We start from the raw sequence: 16,470 nt of genomic DNA, 5'->3' as shown, positions 1-16,470 counted from the left end.
AAGGGAGGCGGTGTGTGTGGGGGGGTGGTACACGAATGTACCCGTGCCGTGGTCCTGGTTCTCCTTATCAAGAAATCAGCCAGGACTCCCCTCCCTCTCTTCTTGGCCAAAAAACAAATAACAAACAAACAAAAATTGTGGCTGTGTGTGACACCTCCCCCCATGCAAACTCCTCAGTCCACCTCAAGACCTTCGCTTCCCCTCCCCTCAACCTCTACCCCAAGAAGGTCAAGGGGGAAGCTACTTTCAGTGGTCCGGCTCCCTCCGCCTGCATCCTCTCTCTCCCCGCCCGGCACAGCACTCCCTGCCCTAAACCTGGGACCACTTAGGGGTGGAGTAGTAGTTGGGCTTGGGAAGGGGTAGCTTAGCAGTCTTAAACTGACCCCATAATTTTTATCAATTAATCTCTGCTCCTTCCCAATTCCCAAAACCCAACCCGGACCTCTTACCGTCCTTTTCCCTCCTCCTTGCTGCTCCAAGTCCGGCCCATCCTGGTGCATAAGCTCCGCCCCCATCCTGAGGCGGGCCCCATAGGTGGAGAGACGTGGGAAAGGTTGCGGCCCCGCCTCTCCCCTCCTCTCCTTACACACGGAAGCTCAGTGGCCCCCAAGCAAGGATGTCCGATGCCTGGGTCCTCCGCCTGGTAACCACCTTGCTGCTCGGCCTTCTGGCCGGTCTCCAACAGGTGAGCGCTCGGAGGTAAAGCTGTAGAACTTTCAGGGCCCTCCCCGTGTGGGTCAGGGGCCTGCTTCTGGAGCCGGGTCGCCACCTTCCATTGTTAGGATTTCCTCGTGACCACATGCTATTAGCAACTTCCTTTCTCATTTTGCTGGGGAGCTGGAGGGGGGTGGGCAGCGGAGGGACCGAAAGTTCCTTCAGCCTGGGGGAACTGTGTAATGACACTGGCTCTCGCCCACCACCATCTGACACCTAGTGTCTCTCTGTGAGTGGGGACTTCGACCTTCACGTTAGCTTTGACTAGTCCTTCCCGCTCCTTCCCGCTGCGTAAGAAAGCGGGGACTATTTGAGACTCAGGTCTGGACGCCTGGCCAGCTTGTCTTCCCAGCTCTGTTCCTCGAGTGCTGGGTGACCTTGGGGAAGGCCTGGCCCTCTCTGGACTGTGTTTATTTACTTGTGCCCTAGGGGAGAGGAGGCTCCTTAGTCCCTTTCTAGTAGGGGGGTAGGATTTGATCTGGCTGGGGTGACCTCTGAAATTGGTGATTCTGACAGTGGGCAGGCATGCCCTCATTGCTCCCTCCCCCAGTGATGGAGCAGTTCTATCCAGTCCCAGAGTGGGAGGTTATCCTGGAAACGGACGTGAGTCTAGAACACAGAGTTTTAAACTTCTGTTTAAGATTTAGGGGAAGTCCCAGGCTGGCTCCCCAGAACAGGGCATGTTCACACGACTGTGCTGACTTTCCGCATGGCTCTGCACCCGAAGCCCTAGTTCTTCTCAATCACTCGCCCATCGGTTTGTGCCAGCACGAGGCTGAGCATCTCTTGTCGATTCCTCCCAAGTCCAGGGGGCAGGTGCTGCCGATATCCCCAGTTCACCTGAGGTACAGTCATGCACCACTTAACAATGGGGGTGCTTTCTGAGAAATGCCTCGTTAGGTGATTTCGTGTGTGAACATGGAGAGCACTTACACAAACCTAAATGGTGTAGCCTGTTGCTCCTAGGCTACAAGTCTGTACAGCAGGGTTACTAGAGGGTGACTGTGCTAAACCCTGTAGGCAACTATAACACAATGGTAAGTGTTTGTGTATCTAAACATAGAAAAGGTGCAGTGTAAATATGGTGTAAAAGATAAAAAAAAAGGGGTATACCTGTATGGGGCACTTAACGTGAATGGAGCTTGCAGGGTTGGAAATTACTCAGGGTGAGTGAGTGATAAGTGAATGTGAAGGCCTTAACTGTCCACTATTTTAGACTTTTATAAACACTGTACACTTAGGCGACACTCAATTTGTAAAACAACAAAAGATTAAATCAAGTACAAGAGAAAATGCAGTCAAGAGACGCGGTAAACATGAGATGTATGAGACGGCTCTGGCATAACACGGCTACTGTTTTACAGCAAACTTTTTATTATAAGTAGAAAGAGTCGCTCTAAAATAATGATAAAAAGTATAGTATAATAAATACCAGTAACATAGTCATTTATTATCATTCTCAGTTATTACATACTGTAAATAATCTGTGCTGCACTTTTATACGACTGGCAGTGTAGCATCACCACAAACGCGTGAGTACTGCTTTGCAACATAGCGTTGTGATGGCTATAACATCACTAGTCGATAGGGATATTTCAGCTCCATTATAATCTTATAGCGCTGCGTAGTATGCTGTCTATTGTTGACCAAAACGTGCTTATGCAGCGCGTGGCTGTAAGCTGAGGTTCCCCAAGATCATCCTGACAGTTGAAAAAACTCAGGCTCTGGACCACCTCAGACAAGACTGCCCCCTTGGCATGATGGGGAGAGAGAATCTAGGAGAAGATCTGCTAACCCTTCCGAACAGGAACTCAATACTAACTTATTCAACTTGTTCATATCTGTCCTGCTTAGCTGGGGGTGAGGAGAGGGAGGAGGGACAGAGTCTGGGATCTGAGGGAACAGGGGTGGCCGCTGAGTGCCTGGACCCCTTGGTCTGTCCCCAACTCTGCAGTGGCCCCTCCATGCTGTGTGGCCCTCACACTCTCTGGGCCAACCTGCCCCAACTCCAGTCCCCAACTTGCTGCTCCAGTCCCCACCGGCCAAGGCTTGTGAGAAGCAGGTACTCATACGGGACTGAACACGGAAAGCGGAAATCAGTGTGACTGCTGTTGCCTGTCATTGCTAGTCCTAGCTTTACTGTTTGTTGTTGTCATTAGCAATTGAAATGTTACTGCATTATTTCTAGAAAAGGTATAAAGAGAGGGTAGTCTCACCAAAGTTGGCTTCTTACTCTTGAGTCCTGGTTGTTTGTCCCCAGGAGGCTGGGTGACAGATACCCTGCCATTCCCCACTGTGTTCCCACCCCCGCATTTCTCCTCCCCCCCACACACACACAGTCTGGGAGAGGTCCGGAAGAAATGAAACCAAGTAATCAATGAGTGATCTTTCATTCAGTCTGCGACACTGTGACTGTTGGGTTTTCAACAGTGATGAAACAGACCAGAATCCCTGCCCTGTGGAGTTTACATTCTTGGAGACAGATGATTAACAAGACAAAGGGAAACATGTCATGGATTAGATGTTGAAAAAAGCTAGGCAGAAAAATTAAGCACAGTGAGGGCAAGGGCAGTGCTTTGAGGCAGTGGATGTAATTTTTAAATATGATGGTCAGAGAGGGAGGTGCTGGAGCTAGCCTTGCAGACACCTGGGGGAAGCATGTTCTGAGCAGGGCTTATACACGGAACTGCTCCCTGTTGATTTGATTAAATTCTTGACAGGTGCCCCTCAGAACTAGTGCAGAAGAGGTGGGGAGGGAGGAGCAAGTTCCAGAGAGGAGGATCCAGGCAGCTTCACGGAGCAAGGATCCCCCGAGGGAGGGATCTGAAGGATGAAATGGGGTTCAGCACGCCATGAAACATGGGGAAGAGGGCCTGCTCCTGCACGCAGGTGTAACAGCCAGGTGTGGTCAGGGAAATCCCGGTGGGTGTGTGTGCAAGAGGGAGACAGGGGAGAGGTGCTAAGGCTGGTTGCTGGGGGTCTGGGCCCCAAGGGGCCTGAAGGGGGTTCCCAGCAAGGTTGCCAGTGATCAGACACATGGAATAGGAACTCGCCTGCAGGGAATGACCCGGGAGGACAGGACGGGAGTTGCTGGCATCCTGGAATGTAGTTGACAGAAGGTTTACAGACCTGGGGAGGACGGACTGTGGTGTGTGGAGGGGTGTGGTAAGGAGAGGCAGGAGGGCTGGGGGCCTCCAGGTGGCAGCTGGGGCTCCTGGTACTGACCTGGGGAACATGGTGGAGTGAGGTGGAGAGCAGGCTTGGGGAGAATGCTGCTCCACTGGGGACCTGTCAGCATCTAGGCAGCATCTGGGTGGAGACACCACCCCCGACTTATGACCCCTAACCTCTGCCTCTGTTCTTCCACAGACTGCAGCCAAATGTGGCCTCTTCCTGTAAGTCTGGGGTTTGGGCTATAATTTGCAATCTGGGGAGGAGAAACCCCAAATCCTGCCCTGCCTGCCTTTATGGAAAGGGGTCACCTCATCCATCATCCTCACCCACTCTCCTTCTAGCCAGAAACCATTCCCCCACTCCCCCACCCAGACAAGGAGACTCTGCTGCTTCCTCTCCCCACCAGCTACCCCAAGGGCAGTTTCATACTTCTGGGCCATCTGAAGTCTAAACCCCCTCCTTCTTACTGTATGTAGTCAGGCCATCTCCCCTCTGAGGAGACCCCTGGGAGGTGGGGAACAGTGTACCACGTGAATATATCAATGCCAGGAAGCCTGAGCACAATATGGGGTGGGGGGCTGAGGGGCATGCTTCTCTGGGAAGAAGAGTGTTTCCACCCAGTCAGCACTGGATGTGCCGGGAACACTCTCTCCTTCCCCCGTCCTACTCTGTGGGTACCAGTAAGACCTCGCTCCTCCTCGTGTTAGCTCCTGGATACCCCCCAGTGCCCCATAGGGTGATGTAGCCACTATAACACTCAATCCCCACACCTGTCCAGTCAGGCTGACATGACATTCGTTATACCCATTTTATAGATGAGAAAAGTGAAGCCCAGGAGGAACATAACTTGGTACAAGTGCACAAGCCACTAGTGAGGTGGGCCTGGAACTCAGGTTCTGATCCCGGCTCCAGGTTCATCCCACTGAGCCCAGAGGTGTCCCCTACCCTCAACTCGCTAGGGGTATGGCTTATGCCCTGAATGTATGGGTGCGTTTTGGGGAGGCTGGCATCCTTCTAGCTCCCCACCTTGGTACCAACAGCCTCTCTGCCTCCATCCCCAGTAACTGCCCCACAGGATTCAAATGCTGCGGTGACAGGTGCTGCCAGGAGTACGAGTTCTTCCCTGGCCTCTTGAGGTGAGCCCCCCACGGGGCCTGGTCCACACAGGCCAGGACTGGACTTCCTGCCCGGGGTTGGTGTAGGTCATGGGAGGGAGAGATGCTGTGGGACTGGCCCGGCCTGTCAGGCTGACGTGGTTCTCACCCCAGGATCTTCCTCATCGTCTTCCTCATCGTCATGCCCATCTTGTGCATTTGCGGCCTGACTAAGCGCTTCTGTCGCAACTACAGAGAGCAGGAACAGGACCCCCCAATGGATCATGAAAGGCCTCCGGAATGGCCCTCCATTGCCCCCGCAGAGAGCGTCAGGGGACCCATCCCTGAACCCCCACCCTCCTACAGCGAGGTAGGTATCTATTCCAATCCCTGCTCTACTTGGCCTTCTGTCTGTACCTCCCTATTGTCCCAATTTTTAGAGCCACAGGGACAGTGGAGGGCCTCCTTACCTCAGGGAGGGCTCTACAGCCAGCATTACGTCACTTCTGTCCCTGGTGCTGGTGGTGGCCAGTGCTAGGTCCTAAGAAACCTCTATGTCCCCTCCTTTCCCTGCAGATTATTCTGAAGCCCGTCCTGGGTCTGCCTCCCACCGAGCCACCCCCTCCCTACAGCTTCAGACCTGAAGAATATTCTGGAGTCCACAGGGGCTTAGACAACCCAGCCTTCTAAGTCCCCTCCTGCCTGGAGTCCAGCCTCAGCCACCACCTCCCCAACGCCTCCTGGATCAAGCCAGAGACACCTGGGATCTCTAGCACGCCCCCGCCTATCCTGTCGCATCGCTGGCCATTCTTGGCTTTAACTTATTGCTTTTCCTGCCCCCGTTCCACCCCCACTGTCTCTCTTGCCCCAAGGGCTGGGCTGGAGCAGCAGTGTCCATCCCCTCCCTCGCCACCCGCAGTCCAAGTCTGAGGCTGACAAGAGGAAAATGTCAGCAGTTGGAGGTGCCGGAGAATAGAATGGGGTACTGAGGACCGTTCATGGAGGCATGCAGAGCTTCACCGAACAGCCAACTCAGATGAAGGGTACTGCTATACATGGAAGATCGGACTACAAGTCCATCATTTATTATTACAGAGAAAAGGCACGTGGCAGAACAATAGCCTATGGTTTCCATGAGCTCCGAGCCCCCTTTGCTTTTGCCCGAATAGAGAAGACCCCATTCGACCTTCACCTACCTTCCCCCGCCCACCGACACTCACTAAATTTTAGCTGATTGTTGCTGAGAGTCTGCCTCTGGCTGTGTGGGGAGGTGAGCCCCTGGGGGACTAGAGGGGAGAGGCGGTCGTCACTGTGCCCACCATTGGTGAGTCCTTTGGGCTGACAGTGTGTTGACAATGAGCATAGGGGGACAGTACATCCCTGGACCACCCTCTCGGAGAGGATCTTTACAGATGCTTTCACCTCCAGTCCCTTGAGATCTCTGGGTGGTAAAGAGCCCGGACAGAGAGATGGCATGGGGTAGGAGTGACCGTTGTGTCTTCCCCACCCCATCCTCCCATTGCTGTCGGGGATAGACAGAGCTCAGCTCCCTTACGCTCACCATGGGAGAGGGAAGTGGGGAGCCTAGCCATCTGTGGGGCAGGGCCTCTGGAGACCTTGATCCGCCCCACCCTGGATTCTCCTGGAGGGAGGAGAGGAGAGGGCAGATCCACGCTTTTCTTCCCGTCTTGTGTGATTCTGGGGCACCACCTCCTCAGCCCCATCTGCTAACCCCTAAGAGGAAAGAAGCATTCACCATTGCAGCACAGCGTCTTCCCAGGGAATCGGTCCCGTGGGAGCCTGCAGCAGAGCATGGAGCTGGGAGCCTGGCATGGGGCATGCAGGGTGAGAGAGACCCCCCCAAGCCAGTGTCTCGGGGGTCAGGCAGGGCTGGGCTCCTCCTTTGCGCTCTGACCCCCTCCCTGCCTTTGCATTGTTCCCCTGCAGCCATGAATGCTGGCCTTCCTCCCCAGATAGAGGGCACAGCAGCAACGCTGGCCAAAGCTCCTGGGAGGATGAGAGATAACACTGGCCCTGGTATGCTGGCCAGGATGGCACCTCCAGGCCTCTCAATAACACCCAGCCTTGGGGTATCAAGACTCAGGCAGGTGTCAGGGCCAAGGGGTGCGGGAAATGGCACAGCCAGCCCCAAAGATGTCAGGAACATGGCTGTCTGGCTGAGAGTTCCTGCTGCAGACAGGACCCCAGAGGGAGAACATTGGTTACCGACCACATAGTGCCAGAGTTGGCAGTAGAATGAGCCCGGCCATGGAAAGTTTCCCTTCCATCTCAGGGATTGATAAGGGAAGGAGCAGAAGGAAGGCATGTGGGTGCTTTGTGTAAACCTGGCTAGCTCCAATGAGAAGCCCCAGAGCTGGTATCGTGTCACTGGTATATGCCCACCCTAGGGAGCATGTTAAGCAGTGCGCTTTGCAGACCTGGAGAAGGAGGTCACCCTCAGCCTGGACGCTACCTTCCTTTCATCCAAGATGACATGGGGCCTTTAAATCGTCCCAGCAGCAGCAGAGTGGCCTGGAGGAAAAGGATCTCGTTCCAAAGCCAAGTGCTGCTGGGACCTGGTGGCAGAAATGGCTAGTTCTATGGCTCTGTGTTCACTGTTGGTGGGAGTGGACATAGCGTAAGCTTCCTCGAGGGCACATGCGCAGTAGCCATTCATGCCGCAGGTATTTACAAAGATCCTACTATGTTTCTGGCACCATGCCTGGCACTGGGCATCCATTAAAATTTAAAATGCGCGTGACACAGCCATTCCACTCCTAGGAATATTCTTCACAAATGCTCATGCAAAAGAGCTCAAAGAGATGTCCATTGCAGCATTCTAACTGAGGGTAAATGAAAACACCCTAAATGTGCATTGACAGGAACCTGTTAACTATACCAGGTCCATCCACATTGTGAACACTGCGCAGCCTCCAGAAAGAATGGAGTTGGATCTGAAACACCAACCTGGCACAATGTCCATCATTTATTATTATAGAGAAAAGGCATGTGGCAGAACAATAGCCTATGATCTCAATTTATAAATATAGACCACGTCATACATAATATATATACATATATATAAATACACATATGTATGTATGTATATTTTTCCCTTTGCAAATGTATAGACAAGATCTAGAAGGATATGAACCAAACCACACACACGACACTTTCAACAGTGGTTGGCACTGTGGGATGGAGGGATAGAAGTAGCCAGTTGTAAGGAAGTTTTTTATTTTGTGTGCTTTGTCATTGTATTTTTTTTTTACCACAAGCAAGCATGGCTTTGGCAAATTTAAAAAAGATTTCTTTAAAAAATAAAAATAAAAAAGATTTCTTTAATGGAAAATACAGCCGCTTTAGAAGCCATGGAAGACTTATCTTGGGGAACTTTGATCGATGACAGTTCATGTGTTATCAGCTCTGCTATGTGGACAAGGCTAGATGAACGCAAGACTTGTGGTATCACATACCATGTATGCGACCCAGGGAATAGATACTTGATGGACATGGGAAAGCCTAGACACCCACCAGACATGTGAGGACATGTAATGCCCGTGTGTCAAACCTATGCAGGACTGTGACTGACAGTATATATAAGATGTCTGGCTGGCTGGCTGGTTGGGTGGATGAGTACTTTCAAAATGACTGAGAATTCATCCCTTTTGCTTGGTTTAGCAGCTCAAACCCAAAGAATGAATAATGAAAGATGGACTCGAATGAGTGAATGAATGATTGAGGAGTGAGTGAATGAATGAACAAATGTGAAGACCTGCCACCAGACATTTGTAAAGACACAACTTCGTTAACATCAAGAAGGCACTCCTTGTGCCTGTGGACTTGAACTTCTGTCTGCAGGGGACTCCCCAGACGACTGGAGAGTGCAGGAAACACCGTGAGGCAGGGGGCCTGCTGGGGAGGGGGGGAGGGCCTCATGCTCCAGGGACTGAGTGAAGAGAAGACAGCTCTGCTGCAGTGGGAAGCCGGGAGCAGGATGACACCAACAAGAACTCAGCCTGGGGACTGAGATTGAGAACTCCAGCCTCCAACATTGTAGTTTCTGCACCCGCCATCTCCAGGTCTCAGTTTCTCCTTTTGTACAATGAAGAGGTTTGCCCCTTCCAGCTCTGGTAGGATGTAGCTCTCTGTCTCCCAGGTTGGGAGGGACTAAGGAGGTAAGAGAGTTCAGAGAACTTTGACTCCTACTGCCTTTTCTCCACTCCACCTCAGCCACACATTCAAATGCATATACCTGATATTGTCACCCCGATAATCTCAAACTTCCCACACCCTGAATATCACCTCCTATTCTTCCCGCTCAGGTACTATATTCACCTCATGCCAGCAATTCCCTGAGCCCACGGACACCTCCAACCCACTGGCCTTAGCCCTTTTGCAGTGCCACCAGGCAGGTCCTCACTGCCCTCCTTATCCAGCTTGGGATCCTTGATCCATCCTGATAATCACTGTTCTGCATTTAACTATTTTACTCTTTTCTCCATCCATCATACTCACCTGGCAAAACCCCAGACTCTGGTTGGAACCAACTTTTGCTCCAGAACCAGCACACCTGTGCAACTGGACTCAATTCAAAATCAAAACTAAATCTCAAGCAGGCCCCCAACTCCTCCACCATGCCTTAGAAGCTTCACTTCTTCACTCGAGATGACTAATACATAACTTGCACTCTCTTTGAGTCTCCCACACTCCCAACCTCAATTTCAACTGGTGATAGCACCACATACTTTAGAGAAAAAATCAGATGCAATCATGAGAACCACCAAACCCCATCCCCACCTTTGGTTACAGTGGAAACCGCATCCCACACTTTTAACTTGATTCCACCCCTTTGGGGTTTCTGAGGACCTGTTCCTGCAGCTATTCCTGCACCAGTAATTTCTTCCTCGTTATTGGACCTTTATCATATCACCTGGGCACAAATGAGCCTTATCACCCATCTTAGAGAAAACCCTCCCTGACACTCGATTCCTCTTGTGGCTGCTGTTTCTTTCCTCCTCCCCATTCTTACTCCATCTGGCTCCAATCAGCCCTTTGTCCCCATCATTACATAAATTGGCTCTTGTCAATTGGCTCAGGCCACATCACCAATGACCTACATCCTACTGAAGCCAAAGTTCAGCTCTCTAGCCTCATGTACTCAGTCTGTCAATGGCATCTGACATACTTGGCCACTGCCTCCTTCGTGAAAAACTTTCTTTTGTGGACTTCTCTGAGTCCACCTTCCCTGGTTTTCCTCCTACTCGCGGGCTGCTCCTTCTCAGGCTCTTTCTGTTTTCCCTCCTCCTCCAGCATCTCTAAATGATAGATGACCCACAGGCTTCGTGTTTGGACCCCGTCTTTATCTTCATTCACTCCCATAGTGGGCCTCATCCAGTTGTGTGGCTTCAGACAGACCACCTATTGTTTGAATCTCAAATGTTAATCTCTGGCCAAGACTTGTCCCTTCATCTCCAGACTTACATATTAAACTATGGATCACCTCCGCCTGGCTGCCTAATGAGCATTTCACAGCCAAAACTAGCCTCTAATGTCACTCCACCTTACCCCAAATCCAGTCCTTCCCAAGTTGTCACATCATAAATATATGATACCACCAGCCAGCCAGCTGTTCAGGCCAAAAAACCTGAGTGATTCTCATTTCTCTCTTCCCCTCATTCCCTTATCCTGCCTCCAAAATAGACCCAATGTCCCCCTTTCACCATTTCACTGTTATAGCTCTAGACCAAGTCACCATTAAGTCTAGCCGAGGCCATCCTAATGACCGTCCTGACTGGTTTTCTGCCTCCACTCTTGTCTCATCTTGCCCCCTGCAGTTCATCCTACACACTGCGGCCAGGCAGGTCTTCCTAAAGCAGGAATAAGCCCTGTCGCTCCCTGGCTTGGAGACCTCTTGATGGTTGCCAATTGCACTTGAAATGAACTCCAACGCCCTGACTGGCCTGCAGGACTTGCAAGGTGTACGCTTCCTGTCTCCTCCCTCACTGCGTTCCAGTCCCAGTGGCCTTCTCTGAGCTGGAACTGTCCCAGAGCAGTCTGGCTCAGGGCCTTTGGTGGCTTTTCTGCTTGGAATCCCACCCCCACTCCCAACTTCTCTCCCAGTCTTCACGTGGCTGCCATCTTTCCATCATTCTGGTTGCAGCTGTCACCTCCTCAAAGAAGCCTACCCTAACCACCCTGCATAAAGCAGCCCCTCTAGTCCCACTCTATTTCACAATTTTATTTTCTCCACAGCACGCCCCAGGGCTTACGTATTCATAGTCTGTTTTCCCTCTCTGGACCCACGCTCCTTAGGGACAGGGATTTTCCATGTTCACTGTCCTGTCCAGAATCAAGAACAATGCCTAGCACATGGGAGGTGTCACTCTTTGTTGACTCATTCCCAGCAGCCGCAGTGGTCATGACCACCTCGAAAGCAAAGCCCGAAAATTCCTGTAAGAGAAACGCCCAGGAAAGGAGTTTCTCCAGCCCTGCAAACACCCCTCAGCGTGTTCTGTTGATGTCAGGCCCTCCATCCAAAAGGAGTTATTGTGTTCATTCTTTCCCTTCCTTCTTTCCTCCCTCCTTCCCTCCTTCCCTCTCTCCTCCCTTTCTCTCCCTCCCTCCCTCCCTTCTTCCCTCTCTCCTTCTTTTCCTCCCTCCCTTCCTTTCTTTTTTTCACTGAATACTTAGTGAGCACCTTTTATGTGTCAGGCGCTATTCCAGGGCCTGGGAAGGGAGGCCCACAAAACAGACACCATTCCTGCCCTCATGGAAAACAGACACCAATTAAATGATCGAACAAGTGAATCTGTGGTTCCACCATGAGCTAAGAAGGGAGAAAAAGTACACATGTCATATTGGAGAACCATGGTGGGCAGAGGACCGCTTCAGATCGGGTGGTCATATATGATCTCTCTAAGGAGCTGACATTGAACTAATTCCAGAAGGAAGAGAAGTAGACAGATGTGAACGAGCATGGAGAAGAGGGTCCATGGCAGAGGGGCCAGCATGTGCAAAGGCCCTGAATAGGGAAGGAGCTTAGTGGCGCAGGAGACCCCTCCTTGCTCCAAAATCTCCAAGATTCTTCACAAGGGTGTATTCATTTCCCAGGGCTGTCATAACAAATCACCACAAGCTGGGTGGCTTAAAACAACAGAAATTTCTTTTCACACAGTTCCGGAGGCCAGAAGTCTGAAATCAAGGTGTTGGCAGGTTGAGTTCCTTCTGGAGGCTCCGAGGAAGAATCCGTTCCATGCCTTCTTATAGCTTCTGGGGGCTGCCAGCGATCCTCGGTGTTCCTTGGCTCCTGGCTGTCCTCCAATCTCTGCCTCCCTTTCACACAGGGCATTTTCTCCCTGTCTATGTGTGTTCTAAGGACACTCCTCATTGGATTTAGATCTCACCCTAATGCAGGATGATCTCACCTCAAGATCCTGACCCTTAATTACATCTGCAAAAGCCCTTACTCCAAATAAGGTCCCATTCTCAGGTTCTGGGTGGACGTACGTTTTGGAAGACACAACTCAACCCACTACAGAGGATACAGCCCTAGATACTCTCATCCGGACGGCACCTCAGAGAGCCTCTGAAACAGCAGATCTCAAAGTATAATTCCTAAACAACTAGTTCTAGAACATACATTTGAAAAGGGGAGAATGGCATTCTGTGTTCAAATAAATTTGGAAACTGCTACATATACATCTCACACTGGAAGAGTCACAACTCCCTTTAGCATATTAGAGGGCTCAGAACTGACAGAAAAGAAACCACCTTATTACTTAACAGCAGCATGTCCCTAGTTTATTTCGCTGTAAAACCCGCTTTCCTTCTCATAATCCCTGTGGAATTTTGAGATCCTATCATTCTGTGGACATTTGAGAGAAATGCTGCTGTAGTCCCACTTTATCTTATTATAGATGAGATGATAAAAGTCCAGAAAAGAGAAGTGACTCATCTAAGGTCACACAGCTGACAGGGTCAGAAGTTAGATTTAAAACTCAGTCTCTTCAAGATGATAACGATGAAGAACAAATTAGTGAGTGCCAAGGGTTAGGGATGACGTGGGGGCGGGAGCGGGTGACTATAACGTAGCAGGAGGGAGAACTTTCTGGTGATGGAGCAGCTCTGTATCTTGATTGCAAGAGTGGTTACAGGGATCCACACAGGTGGTAAAATGACACAGAACTATACACCCACATTGTACCAACGTCAGTTTTCTGATTTTGATACTGTTTCTCTCAATGGTGGCATCTTATGTAATGCCCAATAGTTACATTACAGAAGATGCCACCATTGGGAGAAAGTGGACACAGGGAACTTGGGACCTCTTTGAACTTCAATCTATAATGACTTCAAAACAAAAAGATTTTAAAAAATCAGTTTCCTGCCTCCAGGTTCAAGAGGTTTTTTTCATAGTTAAAATTCATTAGATCAAATGTAGGTTCCATTTAGGTGCCCAGGGCCAGTACAAAACAGTTTATTGCTTTTTATAATTTGCACATTATTTAAACTGCAGTAATTTGAGTGTAGAGGGTTGTAATTTGCACACGTTCTGCTGCAGTGGTGAATGCAAAGTTGGATGGATCTTCTCCCTCCTTCACACCTGACCATGACTGTTTTGTAGCTGAGTGTGTGGTCCTGCTCTCATAGAGACATAGAGACCAGACGAGGACCTCGGCTTCTAAGATGAGAGTGTCTTAGTTCTCTAGATGTACCTCCCTGGTGCAGGATTATATATTTATATATTTGACAAAATGTAAACTTTATTTACAAAAACAGGCAACTGGCTGAATTTGGCTCAGGAGACTTAGTTTGTCGACTTCTGAACTAAAACATATAAGTCTTATTTATCGCCTACCCAGCTTGCTTGTGCAGTTGGTTTCTGTTTTGTTTTCCCAATTATTTATTGTGGTAAAATATGCATAACATAAAATTTACTATCTTAACCATTTTTAAGTGTGCATGCAGTTCAGTGGTATCAAATACATTCATGATTTTTGCAACCATCACCACCATCCATTTCCATAACCCTTTGAGTCTTGTAAAACTGTACCTATTAAATAACAATTCTCCATTCTCCCTTCCTTTCCCCCAGCTACTGGAAATCGCCGTTCTGCTTTCTGTCTCTATGATTTTGACTACTCTAAGTACCTCACATAAGCAGAAACATAACAGTATTGTTTTTTGGGTCTGGCTTATTTCAATTAGCATAATGTCCTCAAGGTTCATCCGTGTTACAGTATTTGTCAGAATTTCCTTCCTTTTCAAAGCTGAATAATAATATTCCATTGTATGTGTCTATCACATATTGCTTATCCATTCATCTGTATACTTGGGTTGATTCCACATTTTAGCTATTATAAATAATGCTGCTATGAACATAGGTATACACATAGCTCTTTAAGACCCTGCTTGCAGTACTCTTAGGTATATACCCACAAGTGGAATTGCTGGATCACAAGGTAATTCTATTTTTAGTTTTTGTTTTTTTTTTTAAAGATTTTTTTTTTTTTTTATTGGGGAAGGGGTACAGGACTTTATTGGGGAACAGTGTGTACTTCCAGGACTTTTTTCCAAGTCAAGTTGTTGTCCTTTCAGTCTTAGGTGCAGGGGTCGCAGCCCACCATCCCTTGTAGGAGTCAAACCGGCAACCTTGTGGTTGAGAGGACGCGCTCCAACCAACTGAGCCATCTGGGAGGCAGCTCAGCTCAAGGTGCCGTGTTCAATTTTAGTTGCAGGGGGCGGAGCCCACCATCCCTTGTGGGACTCAAGGAGTTGAACTGGCAACCTTGTGGTTGAGAGCCCACTGGCCCATGTGGGAATCGAACCAGCAGCCTTTGGAGTTAGGAGCATGGAGCTCTAACCGACTGAGCCACCAGGCCGCCCTATTTTTAGTTTTGAAGGAACCACCGTACTGTATTCCACAGCAGCTGCACCATTTTACATTCCCGCCAACAGTGCACAAGGGCTTCAATTTCTCCACCTCCTGTTTTCTGTGGTTGTTTGATGGCCATGCTAATGAGTGTGAGGTGGTATCTCATTGTGGTTTTGATTTTCAGTTCTCTAATGATTAGTGATGTTGAGCTTGTTTTCATGCGATTATTGGCCAATTGTATATCTTCTTTGGAGAAATGTCAGTTTAGGTCCTTTGGGCAATCATGTTTGCTTTTTTGTTGCTGAGTTTTAGGAGCTTTCTATATATTCTGGATATTAATCCTTTGTCAGATACAGAATTTGCAAATATTTTCTCCCATCCAGTGGGTTGCCTTTTGACTTTATTGATATTGTCTTTTTATGCACAAAATTTTTAAATTTTCCTGAAGTTTATTTTGTTTATTTTTTGTTGTTGCTTATACCTTTGCTGTCATATCCAAGAAATCATTGTCAAATCCAATGTCATGAAGCTTTTGCCCTATGTTTACTTCTAAGAGTTTTATAGTTTTAAGCCTTACATTTAGGTCTTCGATCCATTTAAAGTTCATTTTTGTACATAATGTTAAGTAAGAGTCTACTTCATTCTTTTGCATGTGGACATCCAGTTTTCCTAGCATCATCTGTTGAAAGACTGTCCTTTCCACCCATTGAATGGTCTTGGATCCCTTGTCAAAAATCATTTGACCATATAAGCAAGGGTTGATTTCTGGGCTCTCTCTTCTATTCCATTGGTCTATGTGTCTGTCTTTATGTCAATATCACACTGTTTTGATTATTATGGCTTTGTAATAAGTTTTGAAATCAGGAAGAGTGAGTCCTCCAGCTTTGATCTTCTTTTTCAAGATTGTTTTGGCTATTTGGAGTACCTTGAGATTCCATATGAATTTTAAGATGAGTTTTTCTATTTCTGCAAAAAACATCATTGGCATTTCAATAGGGATTGCATTGAATCTGTAGATCACGTTCAGTAGTGGTAACATCTTAACAATATCGAGGCTTCCAATCCATGAACATGAACATGGGATGTGTTTGCATTTATTTTGTCTTCATTAATTTCTCTCTGCCATGTTTTGTAGTTTTCATTGTACCAGCCTTTTACCTCCTTGGTAAATTCCTAACTATTCTTTTTGATACTATTGTAAATGAAATTATTTTCAGAGTTTCCTTTTCAGATTGTTCATTGTGTATGAAGGAATGTAATTAATTTTAGTAGGTTGACTTGTGTCTTGCTATGTTACTGAATTCATTTATTGATTCTAACAGTTGTTTTTGTGGGTGTGGAATCTTTAGGGTTTTCTATATGTAAGATTATATCACCTGCAAACAAATAATTTTACTTCTTTTTTTCCAGTTTGTGTGTCTTTTATTTCTGTTTCTTGCCTACTTGCTCTGGTTGGAACTTACAGTACTCCATTGAATAAAAATGGCAAAAGCAGGCATCCTTGCCTTATTCCTGATCTTAGAGGAAAAGTTTCAGTCTTTTACCATAGAATCTAATGATTCCCTGTGGGTTTTTAATACATAGCTTTTATTGTAGTGAGGTAGTTTCCTT

At 48.3% G+C, this 16,470-nt stretch overlaps 1 protein-coding gene across 1 annotated transcript; it reads left to right on the top strand.

The window, feature by feature from the left end:
• Positions 1-538: 538 nt before the first annotated feature.
• Positions 539-8,207, top strand: TMEM92 (transmembrane protein 92). The gene is made up of 5 exons (XM_033089180.1): positions 539-685; positions 4,084-4,109; positions 4,950-5,024; positions 5,157-5,352; positions 5,559-8,207. The coding sequence occupies exons 1-5, from the start codon at positions 617-619 to the stop codon at positions 5,670-5,672; spliced, it is 480 nt and encodes a 159-aa protein (XP_032945071.1). The 5' UTR covers positions 539-616; the 3' UTR covers positions 5,673-8,207.
• The last annotated feature ends 8,263 nt before the right edge of the window (positions 8,208-16,470 follow it).

This window comes from Rhinolophus ferrumequinum, chromosome 21 (assembly GCF_004115265.2).
Source record: "Rhinolophus ferrumequinum isolate MPI-CBG mRhiFer1 chromosome 21, mRhiFer1_v1.p, whole genome shotgun sequence".
In the NCBI taxonomy this organism is placed as follows: Eukaryota; Metazoa; Chordata; class Mammalia; order Chiroptera; family Rhinolophidae; genus Rhinolophus; species Rhinolophus ferrumequinum.
Note: the sequence above shows the minus strand (reverse complement) of the source record. Positions and strands in the feature narration are given on the sequence as shown.